The following is a 15,699-nucleotide window of genomic DNA, read 5'->3' as shown; positions in this document are numbered from 1 at the left end:
AGTTAAAAAAACATACAAATGCAGGCCTACATCACATCGATGTACAAAGTTCATCATCTGGAAACTGTTTACCACCAGGAAAATAAATACATGAACAGTTAGGAATAATAAAATTAAAGTAATGTCATGAAGAACTAATGGGTGACGTGGAAATGTCTTAGTAAGGAGGTGGTAATTACCAAGAAAAATCTTTTAAATTAACCCCTTCAATATTATTTAACACTAATGTACTGCTATTTTCCAATAGTCGGTTAATAACTGCTAATTTCTTTAATAAGTTTCCTCGAAACTTTCAACTAGTTCCTGTCCAGCTTCCCCTCAGCAGGGTACTGCAACGAAGTGAGTTGTTGAAGCTTTTTCCTAATTTTCTGACACTTCCCATACTTGATTAGCAACCTATGGCTAACTATAAAAAAATTAGGACTTCAGGAAATTTAGGAAAATTGTTTCAAAGCTGGACTGATCTGCTGAAACGTATGATGGCATGATGAGCAGAAATATCAGCTATTTATTAAATGCTTATTGGAAAAGAGCAGGATATTATAATTTAATCATATCGGGGTAATTTTCAATAGATTTGAGGGTATTTTTTTGGTAATTTGGGGATGATATCAAAGAAATTGCATAGACATATGTTAGTTGGTAATTTTGAAATTTGTGGACCGTTAAAATGAAGTTTTACAGAATAATGTCTAACTGTATGTCCACTGATGGGAAATAAAATCTGTTATAAGAGAAAAATGTTGAGACTTTTAGTCAGAATTTATAAAATGTTACAGTATTAAGAGATGCAGATGTGATTTTGCAAGAAATAATAGTGATACTGACGCATAATACAAATGTTTTCATTTATTCATTGAAAAATACAATTAATCCTCAAAGTATTCTCAAACTTTCCTGTCAAATTATGACTGAAAACAAAACCTCCTTAGAAATGTATGAATATATAAATATTATCATGATAATAATATAATAATTATATGACGTCTTTTCTTCTCATAACATTTTGACTTTCCCGTCACAGTGGCCCTAACAGTCATACAATAAGTCTGATGTCTTATTTTGACTTTATTAGTCCTAATTATGATAAAAATATATAAATAGAACAAATTAAACAGAAGTGGTCGGTTGTCCAAAAAACATTCCTGATACATTATTATGTAAAAGTTACTGAATAATTTCTAAGTCGTATCAGGATATGAAGAACTTGTATTATTTCTAACGTTTCATGATGTTTTCATTTTCCTGGACTGAATGTTTTATAACGCAGACATTGATTGTGTTTTTTTAATATTTGATATGTATTTCACGGGTGTTTGTATTGATTCAATTTCTGGATTTGTTCTTACTTTTTTTGGACAGTATTCATGAGCTCAGAGTGTTTCTATCTGTAATATTTCTACACACAGTGTAAATCGGTGTCGAGCTGCTGCTGTGTCTCATTGTAAGTTGTAACTGGATTCATCTGAAAGCATCGTGAACATCACGTGTCTGAGAAGCACAGGGTCTTTGTTGAACCACAGTGTTTGTCTGTCTGTGGGCTTTAAGTATTATTAAACTGTGGTGTAGTTGTTGTGTATCGTGCAGTATTGTTATTTTCACTATTGACGCACTTCAAAGCTTCAGCACAAATATATGAATGAGAAACAGGAAGTTAATGATGCTCCTGACTGACATGAGGCCGAAGAATACATCGAGTTATCTGCTGTATTTATGGCATCACACATCTTACCTTTATTAAGCATTTAAAACATCTACAAACTATCAATAAATGGTTTATCACACATTGTCAGTAGATAGGACATTTGTATTGACAATCTTTTGTCTTACAGATTTCTTGTCTGTTGACTCGAACACAAACTCCTCACTAGTTACAAAACATTAACTGTTGACACGAGTGTGGGATCCTTATGCCACATTATAAAACATTTATTTAGTTACACATTCCTGGAAATGTAGTTATCCTGAAACACCTCTATAACTATATCACTGAAAATGAACACTTCACACATGTTTTTCTGAGGAAATATCCAATTGTCCGGCAATAAAAGTCTCTTTTGTGACCCCAAAATACCCCTGCAAACAAAACCATAAACACATTGTATTTCTTTATTTCCATATTTAAACTAACTTTGTTCATATAAAATAGTCAAAAACAAGTGCTGAGGTGGAAAAACAGCTTATAAAATGAGCAAAATGTATAAAACTATGTAAACTTGCAACATTTTCAAATTTAGGCCTTAGAAAACCAATATAAACTATATATTACTGTTTTTGAAATTTTATTGGCTACACGGTCAGTCAAAGACTCAAAGTCGCTTCGTTGGTGAGCTGCCAACCTTAATAAGCGATTATTTGTTTGCACCGTTGGTTGTTTGTCGACTGTACCTGCTGTTGGGTTGGTTGGGTTAACTTTCAAATGGTGTATGAGCACCGTTGGAGGAATGTTAACGCCACATGAGGAAACATTAACTGTTGCTTGGATGTCTGGGAGGTAAAAGAGTCAGCGATATTTAAACTCCTTCACTGACGATTGATCAGTTTGTGTTAATTAATTAAAAAATGGAAATAATCTTAAAACTTTGTTCTGATCAGAAAACATTTATTTATTTTTTACATTTATTTATTTTTCTACAAAACAAGACACTGCTTCTGCTTCCTGTTTAAACGATAACATTTCTGAAGGAACTTGGTTATTTTTAGCTTTGATGTGTAAATATGAGTCCGTCACATGATCAGGTCCGACTCAGAGCCGGGGCACTTCACTTCCTGTCCAGGTTGAAGATTTGTCGGCTCTCGACGAGGATGAACTCGACGATCTGGTTCTGGTAGACCATGTTGACCGCCATGTTTCCTCCGTCCAGCTCGGGCCACATCAGCGTTGGGCCGAACACGATACCGATGCCCTGAGTGGACATCAGGTTCTTCCTGGAGAAGGCCAGAACTCTAAAAAGAGGCAGGACAACAAAACTGAGTGGAAACATGGGAACGTGTTTATAAGACCCACCGCAACTGCCCTCCGACAACAACCAGGAACGTTGTGTATTATCAGGACTTTTGTTGTTGTAGGCTTCAGGCAGGACATAGAAGCTCCTACTGAGTCCAATGAGATGTCAAACAAAAGGTCAACGTTAGTTAAAAAACAACTTTAATTTAACATGATGAATAATAGATATCATATATACATAAAACAACAAAGTGACAATGTGACATTAACACCTATGTAACTGAGACCACTTCTGTATCTGTTATTGCAGTTTAAACTTTTTCTCAGTAATTACTCTCCTCTTCTTTCTTTCACTGACTGTAACTTTGAACTCTGTCTGTCCATATGTTTGTAGACGTACCTGTGCAGGTGGCTGAAGAGCAGCTTCATGGTGTCGTGGTTTGGTTTGGGCAGATCCTGGATCAGTTTCTTCACAGTCTGAACTTTGTGACTGGCTTCTTTGATCCCTGTTCAGAGAAACGACAGAAGCAGGAGATTAATATGTGCAACCTATTATAGTTCACCTCTGTGAGTCCAGAAGTGCATAAAGAAATGTAAGTAAGGGAATAAATAAGTTTGTGGAAATGAATAGGAGTAAAATGCAAAGGGAACGAGTTATACATAGTGTAGTTTATAGTGTATAGTTTTACATAATATGAGGTCAAGTACAGGAACAAAAGAATTGAAATAACAGAGATGGTGGCCTACATTTATTAGCAAATCAATGTATTTATTTTTGATCTTGGCACTTCCTCCGTACACGAACCCATGTAGTAATATCTTTCATACAATAAAGTGTTAATGTGTATTTTTTCACATTTTCTTTTTTGACGTCTTTCTCAGTGAAGCTCTTTGCAACTCTTGTTTTGAAAAGAGCAATAAAAATGAAGTTATCACTTTTTTATTGAGCTGTGTTCCCAAATATGAAGTGATGTCTAATAAATGTGGAAACATTTTGTATTTTCTCAGGTTTGACTCACTGATGGCCTCCACAAACGGCTGGAAGGACCTGAAGGGGAACAGCGGCTCCGGCAGCTCGCGGAAAAACATTTTGAGGGCTCCGGTGACGACGTGGATGTCCTCCCACTGACTGTGGTCCAGGTCCAGGTCCTCCTCTGGGGGGGTCAGACCAGAACAGACAGGGCATCAGGTCATAATGTGAGTCACTTCACTTCCGTCCGATCACTGTTGTTTACTTTTGCTTTGGCTCCATTTTCACGTAAAAATTGGATTAAAAAAAAAAAAAAAAAGGCGTACAGGCGTTGAAATGTACTCAGAGTATCAGAGTAAAAAGTCTCCCTCTGAAGGACATTTGTGGTCAAAGCTGACTGAAGCTCACGTCATATTAATATAATTCAAAGACTATTAAAGTTAAAGGTAGAGTCAGTAGGATTTGTCCCAGCTGTTCCTGAACGCACCACAAAGATAGTTGATTGTTAAGTCTCATTCCCAGGACGTCAAATAGCCACATGTTGGGTTGGTAAAGCGTCCCGAGCAGCAACAAAGAGAGACAGAAGAGAACATAAAGTTTCTGTTGAACCGACCTTGATCGACGATGAAGCGAAGTTTCTGGATTGTGGCCAGATTTCCACTGACTCTGTAGATCCCGTCGGCGTCCAGACCTTAAAACACAAACACACATTTAATGAAAAAATACCTCACCACTGACGCCAAACACTTTTTCAACCTGGACTCTATGTGTCCATGTTTTTGTGTCCAAGTGACTAATGTGGACTCACTCATGGGAACAGTAGTTGAGTAAACCATCTGATGAATCTGATATTGTGACGGCTCTAATTAATACAGAAGTTTGAATGTTTATAGTTAATTTCTTCTGATTTAAAGTTTTGAAAAAAACACATTTAAAAATGGAAATTAACAAAACGTGCGTCACTGAGCTGAAACTCAGGTACAGTACTTGAGTAAATGTACTTAGTTACATTTTATTGATGCATACAGTATTGTTGCCCAAGTTTTGACATTCACTCTGCAGCGCAGACTTTGTCCACCAGGTGGCAGATGTTGATATTTTTGTTTTTTGTCATGGTTTCATTTTATTTTATTGGGGGAATAATCTCAGCTAATAATTGTCAAACATCCAGAAGACGCTGTGTTTGTCTGACTGTCAAATCAAAACGTCATTATTGTTGTTATGGAAATATTTTAAAGACAGGCGCTCTGATGAAGAGCACAGTGTGTCTTCGTGCAGTGAAAAACAACACGTCAGAAAGAAAAAAACGCACATCGACTCTTGTGTGAGTTAACGTACCTCGTTTCTCAACAGCATCCAGACAGATCTGAACGAACCTCGGCACCGTGGTTCCTTCACGCTCGCACAGAGTCGACAAGTGGCAGCCGAAGACTCGATCTGAGGCGTGACGACATAAATCCTTCACGTTACAGATTCATTACTGAATTAATATACACACAAGTTTCAATTTTATGTTTTTAAAAGTCTCTAAATTCCTTCAAAATAATGTCAGAGTCACAAACACGTCGTCACACAGATCCTGTTGATCTGTCTTTAAACCTCTCTGACCTGTTAGCTTCCAGAGAATATAGATATACTTAAACAACAAACGTGAATATTTCACTGAGGGGAAACATCAGAGAGCTGCAACATCACGATCCACAGAGTTTAAAGTACAGTTAGAAAGAGTGGGAGAAAAGGATTCAAACAACCGTAAAACAAATTTAAGTCGTATGTTGGTGATTCAGAGTGTAAAGAAGAAGCAGAGACCTTTGATGAGTCCTTTCTCCTGCAGCGTCTTCATGGACGGACGTCTGATGATGAACTTCTTCAGTCTGTTCTTCACTCCGTTCTTGTCGGCGCTGTCGGAGGTGCTGTGTTTCAGTTTGGAGCTGCCGAACATGTCTGCAGGAAAAACACACCAACATTAAAGCTGAAGTTACTGAGCTTCTGTCTGTGAACTCAACATCTGACAGATGATCAACGAGCTGTATTCAGAAGAAGTCCGGTGCAACGATGGAGCTCATCGTCTGTACGTTGCTTTCTAAGTTTCTGTACTTTCAAAAAAGAACAAGTTGCAGCGTGTTTTATCTGTATGGCCGAGTTGAAAGTCTCTCGACTCTTCAGAAAGGCTCTGGTGACGTCACTGTGGCTCTTTTTCTTTCTCCTGGCCAAGACGATAATATTCAACGTATCTTTGTCTCCTATGGATCATTTCATCGCCCACATCCTCCTCGCTGTCAACATGTTGTTGTCAGAGAGCTTCAACGCTTCATCTCAGTGTGATGTCGGTTTGTTTCCATGGAAGAAACCTCCAAATATGTAAATGTGAGCAGCAGAGATGAGTTTCCAGCGGTTGGATTAATGCCAGGAGAGGGAATTAAATATGAAGATATCACTGAGCAGTCTTCAACATTTGTAATAAATAAATGTTAGTGAACAATGACAGATGGATTCAACAAATCAATCCTTAAAACAATCATTAACATCACTTCACTCATCATTCAGGTCATACAACAGGTCATGTGACGCATCTCTAATATTAAAATATCTTTCTTCAGAAGGAGCTTCAGACAGCCCGAAGGACTTTCACTTTTTGTTGAACGGTTTGAGCACGACCGCCTCCGTCAGAGAGAGAGATTGATCTGTTAGTTAGTTAATCTTTTTTAAACACAGCTGTCTGCAGGACACATGGTGATGAGTTCTGTATTTAGGTCTGCGATGGCACCGTTCACACAGCCGGGTCACGTGCGAGCCCACAGCTGACAGACTGGGTAATGTTGTTAAGAAACCTAAATGTACCAGAGTTACTCACTGATGGAGCGTCTGTGGACCGGGTTGCGTTGCTTGGGGCTCAGGGAGGCGGAGCCGTGTCCAGGTAGGGAGCTGTGTCGGGGCAGGTACTCTGTGCTGTTGGACCTCCGCAGAGGAAAACCTCCGTCTGCTTTAGTCTGAGCAGAAAAAGTGACAGGAAGTGTTTTGTTTCGGTAACAATCTGAAGAACAGTGGACAGGCAGAAAGAAATGTAATTCACAGATGTCTCAGACTTAAACAGTGAACAGAATATCTTTGAGTTTTGGACATTTTAAAAGATCAATCTAAGACACAGTTGATAATCAAAGTAACAGCCAGTTTTGAAGTCCTTACTGAAGAGTCGATGGTCTTTCTGATGGCGTCGTACCATTTACTGGCGGTGGAGTGACTGTCAGCCTGGAGGAGGTACTCACTTCCTGTGTTCGTTGTGACCTGGAGCGGAAGAAAATGACGAGTGAGGGAAAAAAAGTGTTTTTAATGGAAAAAATGTGTTAAATTCAATCAAAGTGTACAAAAAAAATAATCAGAGGGGAAAAATAAATCTGAGACATGAAGAGAAAAAACTGAGATTAGGATGAAATGTTGAGTGTTGAAGCCTGTAAAGGAACAGTTCACCCACAAAGTAAAATCCAGTCATTGTTTTAAAACTTAAAAAACAACCAAAAAACCACCAGATGTCTCCAAACAGCTCGTCTGCTGTGATCACAGTCTGCTGACGAGAAGAGACACTGATCTGAGGAGACGTCATTTTAAATCATCTCCAGCTGCTTCAGCTGCTTCAGCTGTTCAGCAGAACGCTGCAACTCTGTTTCACTGTGAAGCTCCAGAAATGTTCTGTGGACTACGAGACTTCACCTGACTTTATATCATCAGGAGGAGATGATGACTGAGCCTGACTTTATATCATCAGGAGGAGACGATGGCTGAGCCTGACTTTATATCATCAGGAGGAGATGATGGCTGAGCCTGACTTTATATCATCAGGAGGAGATGATGACCGAGCCTGACTTTATATCATCAGGAGGAGATGATGACTGAGCCTGACTTTATATCATCAGGAGGAGATGATGGCTGAGCCTGACTTTATATCATCAGGAGGAGATGATGGCTGAGCCTGACTTTATATCATCAGGAGGAGATGATGGCTGAGCCTGACTTTATATCATCAGGAGGAGATGATGGCTGAGCCTGACTTTATATCATCAGGAGGAGATGATGGCTGAGCCTGACTTTATATCATCAGGAGGAGATGATGGCTGAGCCTGACTTTATATCATCAGGAGGAGATGATGACTGAGCCTGACTTTATATCATCAGGAGGAGATGATGGCTGAGCCTGACTTTATATCATCAGGAGGAGATGATGACTGAGCCTGACTTTATATCATCAGGAGGAGATGATGGCTGAGCCTGACTTTATATCATCAGGAGGAGATGATGACTGAGCCTGACTTTATATCATCAGGAGGAGATGATGACTGAGCCTGACTTTATATCATCAGGAGGAGATGATGGCTGAGCCTGACTTTATATCATCAGGAGGAGATGATGGCTGAGCCTGACTTTATATCATCAGGAGGAGATGATGACTGAGCCTGACTTTATATCATCAGGAGGAGATGATGACTGAGCCTGACTTTATATCATCAGGAGGAGATGATGGCTGAGCCTGACTTTATATCATCAGGAGATGATGGCTGAGCCTGACTTTATATCATCAGGAGGAGATGATGGCTGAGCCTGACTTTATATCATCAGGAGGAGATGATGGCTGAGCCTGACTTTATATCATCAGGAGGAGATGATGGCTGAGTTTACTGATAATGATAAAATAAATCAATCTCTAAATTGAGTTTGCATTTAAAATGTCGGTCTAAAGGCTGAAAGAGGTTCAATCAGAGTCACTTTAGATCGAGAAGACATGAAAAGATCAAAACAAAGAAAAGTCAGACTCATTTCTTTCCTGTGGTGCTGGAATAAGAACAGGAATGATCCGTGCTGGAGACCAGCAGCAGCTTCAGTGTAAAAACATCAACACGTTTGTTTGTGTTTGTTTGTTTGTTTGTTTGTTTGTTTGTTTGTTTGTTACCTGGAAGACGTTTTTCCTGCTCGACTTCTCCGTCGTCCACTCGATTACAGCTCCGCCCAGACGAACCACGTCCGTCTTACCTCCTGGTTTCTGAACACAAAGAAGTTGGACACGAGGTCAGAGGTCAAACATTAACTACCAAGTAGAGATCAAACGTATTTTTCACCAGACTTCCTTCTTGTTGTCTGAAGAGATGAAGAGTTTTCACACCTGACTCGTTTCTTGTTGTCTCTCTTTATAGAGCAGCAGCTGGTCTGAGGTCAGCACGCTCCACATCTGAGTCCAGTTCTTCCTCTGCTTCTTACCGCCGTCTGAGATTTTAGCCACGTTCAGGTGTTCACCTTTCACCTGGACACACACACACACACACACACACACACACACATTTTTAGAAATAAATAAAACACAATTCAATTGTTTTTATTTTGCAAAAAAAACACTTTTTAAAAAGAAAAATATTCTCGATGTTTCCACAACATTTTAATGAAAACATTTCTCTGTGCTGTAATTCATCTTTGTGGACTTTCTAAATATTTTATTCTACATGTTAAAGTTAAATTATCAAAAAAAAAAAAAAAAAAGATAAAGTTGAAACTGAGATGTTGTGACGGTGCAGATGGTGATAGTGACTGAAAAGAAATGTAAAATGTGACTCCACAGTTTAATTTTCTTAATTAAAGCCTTTGGTCAAAAGTTGATTTTTATTGGTAACAGGCAGAAAAGATGTCTGAGTTGGTTCTGAGATGATGATAATGTGTTCAGGTGAGCTGACTGTGATGAAATGTTGAGTCTCACCAGAGGTTCAGAGCCGTCAGCTCCTCCTGCGCCGAACACGTTGTGCTGAGACTGATTCCTGCGATGTCGAGAGATCTGAAAGCAGAATGAGTGAATGAAAACCTGAGCTGCGCCCACTGTGAGATGACAGATGTGTGTTTTCTCACAGGTTTGGGAGGAAGGTCGGACTCCTGCAGCACCATGGACTTGGACTGACTGAGGCGGTCTCCGGGGCTCTGTGAGCTCTTGATGCGCAGCTGCACGCCGCCCTGCATCGCCTGGCTGCGCGGTGGAGGCGGAACCAGCGGCGGCTGCTTGGCGGCACTCTGGAGGTTCGTGATTCTGTGTGTTAGGGTTTGCAAACACTTCAGTCATTGGGATTTAAAGGAAAAGTTTGGTGATTTGAGTCTTGTTTTTGTCCTGAAAAGCTCAACATGAAAAGCCGTGCTTCAGGAAGGGAACCATTTTTGTTTAAGACCGAGCTGCAAAATAATTTGTAATTTTATGAGGAACTGTTTGATCACTGCAACTCTATTTTTGGTGTCTTGTAAACCCACGAGGGTACTGATCCGATCAAATCATAAAATTCTGACTTGAAAACTTGAAACTGAACAAAGTTTAGCACAGCTTAACAAACCAGCACACAGAGCAAGATGCAAGTCTTCTCCCTCCCTGAGCTGCTCGGTGCAGAATATAAGATAAAAGTATTAAAAAGAAGATAAAATAGACCTGAAGAAGATACCGAAAATCAAATTGTTGTTCAGAATAAAAAAGGCAAAAGGATGATCAGCACAGTTTTTAGAAAAAGAATAAAAAACATGAATAAACAGATATAAAAATAGTCGGGGCTTATTTACACATGTTGGTCTGTAATGGATTTATCTTATTACAGGTCCTCTTGTGTGTGAAATCCATTTCACTGTGGAGGGTGAGGGTAACCCTCCTGAACAGGTGTCATGACACAACACACCATAAAAGGGCATGCTAATCATGTAGCAACACAGTCATGCAGCAACATAGCCATGCAGCAACATAGCCATGCAGCGTACCCACGTAACAGGAAGAGGCTCAGCTAAAAGCACATCAGAAACATTTTACCCAAACAAGACATATTCAAACACAGAGCAAAGCAGAGTGCACATCCACAGATGTTGTGCTTTGGTTTCTAAAGGTTTCGGCTGTAACTGAATCATTCAAGAGGATTTTCACTGTAAAAACTTTGTTAGACAGAAATTAAATAGTTTGTGTTTATACTGTGTTCAGACTTCCTTTTGCTCTGACCAGTGAGATCCACACTGACGCTCACACCTCTGCACAAATCTCACAAGTGTTTCCTCTATTTTATTTTGGTGCCAACACTTTTCATATAGACCTTGTAGTTGCAGAGATCCACTCTATTCAATTTGTGACAAGGGATTTTCAGATCATTGAGACTTTTCTAGGCTAGTTCTTGTAATGGAGCTGTCCTCACAGCAACTGGAAAATCATTTTGATTTGATGATGTGGATTTTACTCCAGACTTCGTCAACGAGGGTCAGTAACCGTACAAGCTGAAAACAGATGGAAAGCTGCTGTCTGTGAACCGACTTCAGACTTGGAAGCTTGAAGTTTCTCCATGTTTTACGTTGCTTTACTGTTAATTCAGCCTGTTGAAGCAGGCGTCAGCATGTTGCTCGGCTAAAGTGGGGCAATGATGGCGATTAATTAAGAGACAGTCAGAAAAACTGTGTGAACGTTAAGCCTCATTTAATGTCAACTAAATGACCAGTTTGAGCATAATAATAATAATAAACTTTATTTATATAGCACTTTTTGAAAACAGTTTACAAAGTGCTCTGACAAAACAAAGCAAAATTGCAGAGGACAAACGAAATAAAAGGCTTTTATAGTTAAACAATTTGAAACAAATAACTGAAGAACAGAAGTAATGATAAAGATTAATAAAATAAGCAAAATAACCAAATGGAAATAAATCAAATAGGTAAAATAAACAACATTTTTAATTTTCTTTAATTAATTAATTAATTTAGACTTTTCTGTAGTTTCCAAGTTTCCGATGTTTAAATGGATGACTGTTTCAAAGACCGGTGCTGTGCTGGTGGGCTCTTAAATGATTAATGTTATGGACCCTGCAGAGATGATCCTGTGCTGTCTGCGAATATTTTTATTTTAAGTGAATTTTTGTGATTAAATATTTCTTCCTTTATTGGCCCTATTTGCGTTCAGTTAAAGTTGGATCCAGAGAAGTCTGAGGACTGCTTCTTGTTTGGGTTCCTGTTTGCAGCTCTGATTGCTTCACTGTGGTTACACAACATTTGTCCTTCTGACAGCCACCAACAAGGAAAAGCTCAGCTAAAAAAAAAGTGGAAACAGGTCCACCAGTTTCACATGAGGCCTTCTTCTGACAAAACAATACTTTTTTATTACCAATACTTTAACTTTATTTTTCTATTGCTATATTTGATCTTGTGTTCATGTTTTACCTCTCACTGAGTCACTGTGTTCACCTGTCTGTGACTCTTGAGCTGCTGTAACAAGAAACAATGAAGTCTTATCTTACCTGAGTTAAACCCGAAGTTACCTCAATAACCACAAATGCTGCCTCATAGCACAGGCTGGAGTCACTCTCGTGTGTTTGTGGGGTTCAACATTCATTCATACAGTGTTAAATGATGCTCGCAGGTACTGGCTTTAACTTTTTCCATCCAGACTTGTCCTTGACAGTCCAGAGGATTGAACCAACAACCTTCCGGTTGCAGGGTTGCTTATATAACCTTTAAAGGAAGAGTTCACCCAAAATGTAAACCCACTCATCATCTCCTCCTGATGATATAAAGTCAGGTGAAGTCTCGCAGTCCACAGAACATTTCTGGAGCTTCACAGTAAAACAGAGTTGCAGCATTCTGCTGAACAGCTGAAGCAGCTGGAGATGATTTAAACATCAGATGTCTCCATACAGCTCGTCTGCTGTGATCACAGAGATCACACACTGATCTGAGGAGACCAGATTAAACCCTTTTTAAAGAAAAAATCTTCTTCTGAAGTCACAAGCTCGACCATACAGCGAGTGTAAATAAAGTCTATGCAAATAAATTTAGGATATCGTGGCTTCTGGAGAGCTGTCTGGGGCCATTTCATGTTTTTTTCCAGCTAACCTCACCAGACTTTCCACCAGAGGTGGGAAGTAACAAAGTACAAATATTTGTTACTGTACCTCAGTAGATGTTTCAGGTATCTGTACTGTACCTGAGTATCTCTGAGACTTTCCCTCTCTACATCTGAACACAAACATCTGAACTTTCTCCTCCTCACAGCTTCAAAACAGCCTCGTTACTTTAGTTTGATGCATTTGAGGTGAATTATGGATTATTGTTATTTGGCGTCATCGCACGCCGCCTTCCCAACATCACGAGACTGATGTCGACCTATCAGAGCACATCACGCACGGCAGACGCAGCGAGATGAAACAAAGACGTAAGAAGACGTAAACAGACAGAGAGGGAGGCTGGAATGGGGAGAAAAGGCGTGTTAGTGTCTCGTATCTGCAGAGATTTTCTTATTTTCTCTCTTTGTTGCTGCTCGGGACGCTTTACCAACCCAACATGTGGCTATTTGACGTCCTGGGAATGAGACTCAACAATCAACTATCTTTGTGGTGTCTTTTACTTTTACTGGAGTAAACAAGTTGAATCAGGGGACAGACTGTGAGGACTATTACCCCCTTTAATTCTCATCAGCGTGGGAGTGAGGAGATCATGGCTGTATTTTCATTTTTATGTCGACTGTCCCTTCACGACACCACTGCCTCGTCCGAATCATTATTTGTCAGCTGGTCCACAGAGGGAGAAATAAATAATGATGCCAATGAAGAAGAAGAGTGTTCTATAAAACAAAGTTCTTGCAGATACATTTTATCATCAATATCACGATTTATCGGAGGATAATAGAAGAGTGCAGCTGCTGTCAGCACGTATCTAAAACTCTCCTTAAATAACACATTCAGCAACAGGAAACAAACTGAAACCCTTCATACGGAAGCTGAAGCTTCAGTCATGCATGAGGTCTTATTATCACCTCACGATATGTGAGAGTAAACTGTGAAGTTGTTTCCACCCTCAGAGGATGAAGGCTCAACTCTGACTCACGACATCTGTCTGTTTAAAGAATACACAAGTGAAAACAGTCAGCTCATGTAAGTTCACCCTGTCCATCACACGTCGGTGAGTTCGGGCCTACAGATGAATAAATTAAACCAAGCAAGTGTCACAGCCGCTAATGATGAAGAAACCTGCAGACGGACGCCAACACAAACCAACCACCAAGACAACAACACCGAACCTTTGAGTTATAAATCCTGACAAAACCTGACAGACCATTTAATGTGATCTTACCTCGTACCCGCCATCTCTGTGTGTCACTGATCACAAAAGAAGAGATGCAGAGAGCCGAGGACTGGCTGTTAGAGGAAGTATGATTCATCACGTGGTTGCTTCAAACCAGCCGTCTCTCACTCTAAAACTGCCGCAACCTCCCCATTTCCTGAAGAGAAAACGTCTAACCTAACTCTCATGAGACGAGACGAGAGCAGTTTGTCACTTCTGTCAGTGTACGAACATCTACAGTGACAAACTTTCTTTATTTACACTTTATAAATCTGCCGCTCTGAGTGCTGGTTAATACTGATGCCGAGTGATTCACAGTGACATTTAATCAGAGAGCTCTGTGTCTATTTTAAGTGTCACTGGCAGTTGTGAACCCACAGAACAAAAAGAGCAACCGACTCTGCAGCTCTCCAGAGGTTTTCTCTTCTATATGACACGTTCAGTCTCAGGCAGCTGTTTACAACAAACAATCTTAAATGATAAATGCTAAATCATTATTTAAAACCTTTTCAACTGGTTGTGATCAAGACACACAGAGACAGTGTTGTAAAAAGTACCTCAAAGTAACTCTTGAGTAAAAGTAAAGATGTCATGTTAAAATATTACTTTGGTGAAAGTGAAAGTCACCCGTATGAAGAGTTAAAGTCTGAAAGGAGATTTAATATGCTCATTAAATTTGAAAGGGCCAAAGGGGAAACACAAATGCTCGACTGCCTGGATCAATGCTGTGACTTTATCACTTAGTTCATAATCATGACTCTTTTACATAATTTCTACTTTTTTTCTTATAGTTGTGATTTTTTTAATCTAATAATTCGGATTTTTTCCCCTCATTATTATTATTACTCTTCTCAGATATTTTCAACTTTTTACACCACAATACGACTTTTTATCTTATAATCTCAACTCTTTTCCTCATAATTATGACACTTTTGAGTCCTTCACAAAATTATTACTTTTAATCTCATAAATTTTACTTTTTCACTCATAATTATGACTTTTTTTTATAATTTCGATTCTTTACATCATAATATGACCTTTTTGTGTTATATTTTAGACTTTTTCCCTTTTCCCTAATTATGACACTTATCTCATATTTATGGCTTTTAATGTCATAATTTTGACTGTTTATACCATAATTATTGCTTTTATCTCCTAATTTCGGTTTTGTATCTCATAAACTGACTTTTCATCGCCTAATTTCAACTTTTTATCTGATAATAATGTCAATTTATCTCATCCATGTGATGAGATACAGAGTGAAGGCTGCTCATGTCCCCTCCTGTGAGATTATTGATCGATAATACTGGTCGATAGAGGGCGCGGCTGAAGTTTTGAACTTGAGACAGGTCAGAGGTCAGAGGTCAGGTTAGTGAATGGTAAATTTGATCAACCCACAAGCCACAGTGGTAAGTACAGTATAGTTCAACCCACCTGTCGGGGGCAGCAGTACACCTGTGCAGTACACCGTCATGAATTAGATGCCAGTCACACATCTTCGGTCCATGCACTCATTTGAGCAGCTACAGCTGCGACTGCACCTTCAATGACCAACACAAAGAAATAGGTTCGAAACAAAATTAAAAGTTATCTACAAACTGAAAAAAAAAAATCAATAAATAACAGAAGTTAGAAAATAAAATAGACTTTTAGGGGGATTTCAGAAAAGTTCTGTGTCCCAGTC

At 39.3% G+C, this 15,699-nt stretch overlaps 1 protein-coding gene across 1 annotated transcript; it reads right to left on the bottom strand.

The window, feature by feature from the left end:
• Positions 1–1,713: 1,713 nt before the first annotated feature.
• arhgap15 (Rho GTPase activating protein 15) lies at positions 1,714–14,105 on the bottom strand. The gene is made up of 13 exons (XM_073473814.1): positions 14,025–14,105; positions 9,801–9,975; positions 9,655–9,729; positions 9,070–9,207; positions 8,860–8,949; positions 7,104–7,202; positions 6,772–6,907; positions 5,727–5,861; positions 5,256–5,354; positions 4,531–4,608; positions 3,967–4,101; positions 3,348–3,453; positions 1,714–2,946 (listed from the first exon to the last, which is right to left on the bottom strand). The coding sequence occupies exons 1-13, from the start codon at positions 14,036–14,038 to the stop codon at positions 2,763–2,765; spliced, it is 1,464 nt and encodes a 487-aa protein (XP_073329915.1). The 5' UTR covers positions 14,039–14,105; the 3' UTR covers positions 1,714–2,762.
• Positions 14,106–15,699: the final 1,594 nt, after the last annotated feature.

Source organism: Pagrus major, chromosome 9 (assembly GCF_040436345.1).
Source record: "Pagrus major chromosome 9, Pma_NU_1.0".
Classification (NCBI taxonomy): Eukaryota; Metazoa; Chordata; class Actinopteri; order Spariformes; family Sparidae; genus Pagrus; species Pagrus major.
This window is presented reverse-complemented; position numbering and strand designations above follow the sequence as displayed.

Excerpts from the sequence above, each read along its gene's own strand:
- arhgap15 (XM_073473814.1), bottom strand. Across the intron at positions 7,203-8,859 it reads GCAGGAAAAACGTCTTCCAG|GTCACAACGAACACAGGAAG; the intron begins GTAACAAACAAA and ends CTTCCGCTCCAG. Across the intron at positions 3,454-3,966 it reads GCCGTTTGTGGAGGCCATCA|GGATCAAAGAAGCCAGTCAC; the intron begins GTGAGTCAAACC and ends TTCTCTGAACAG.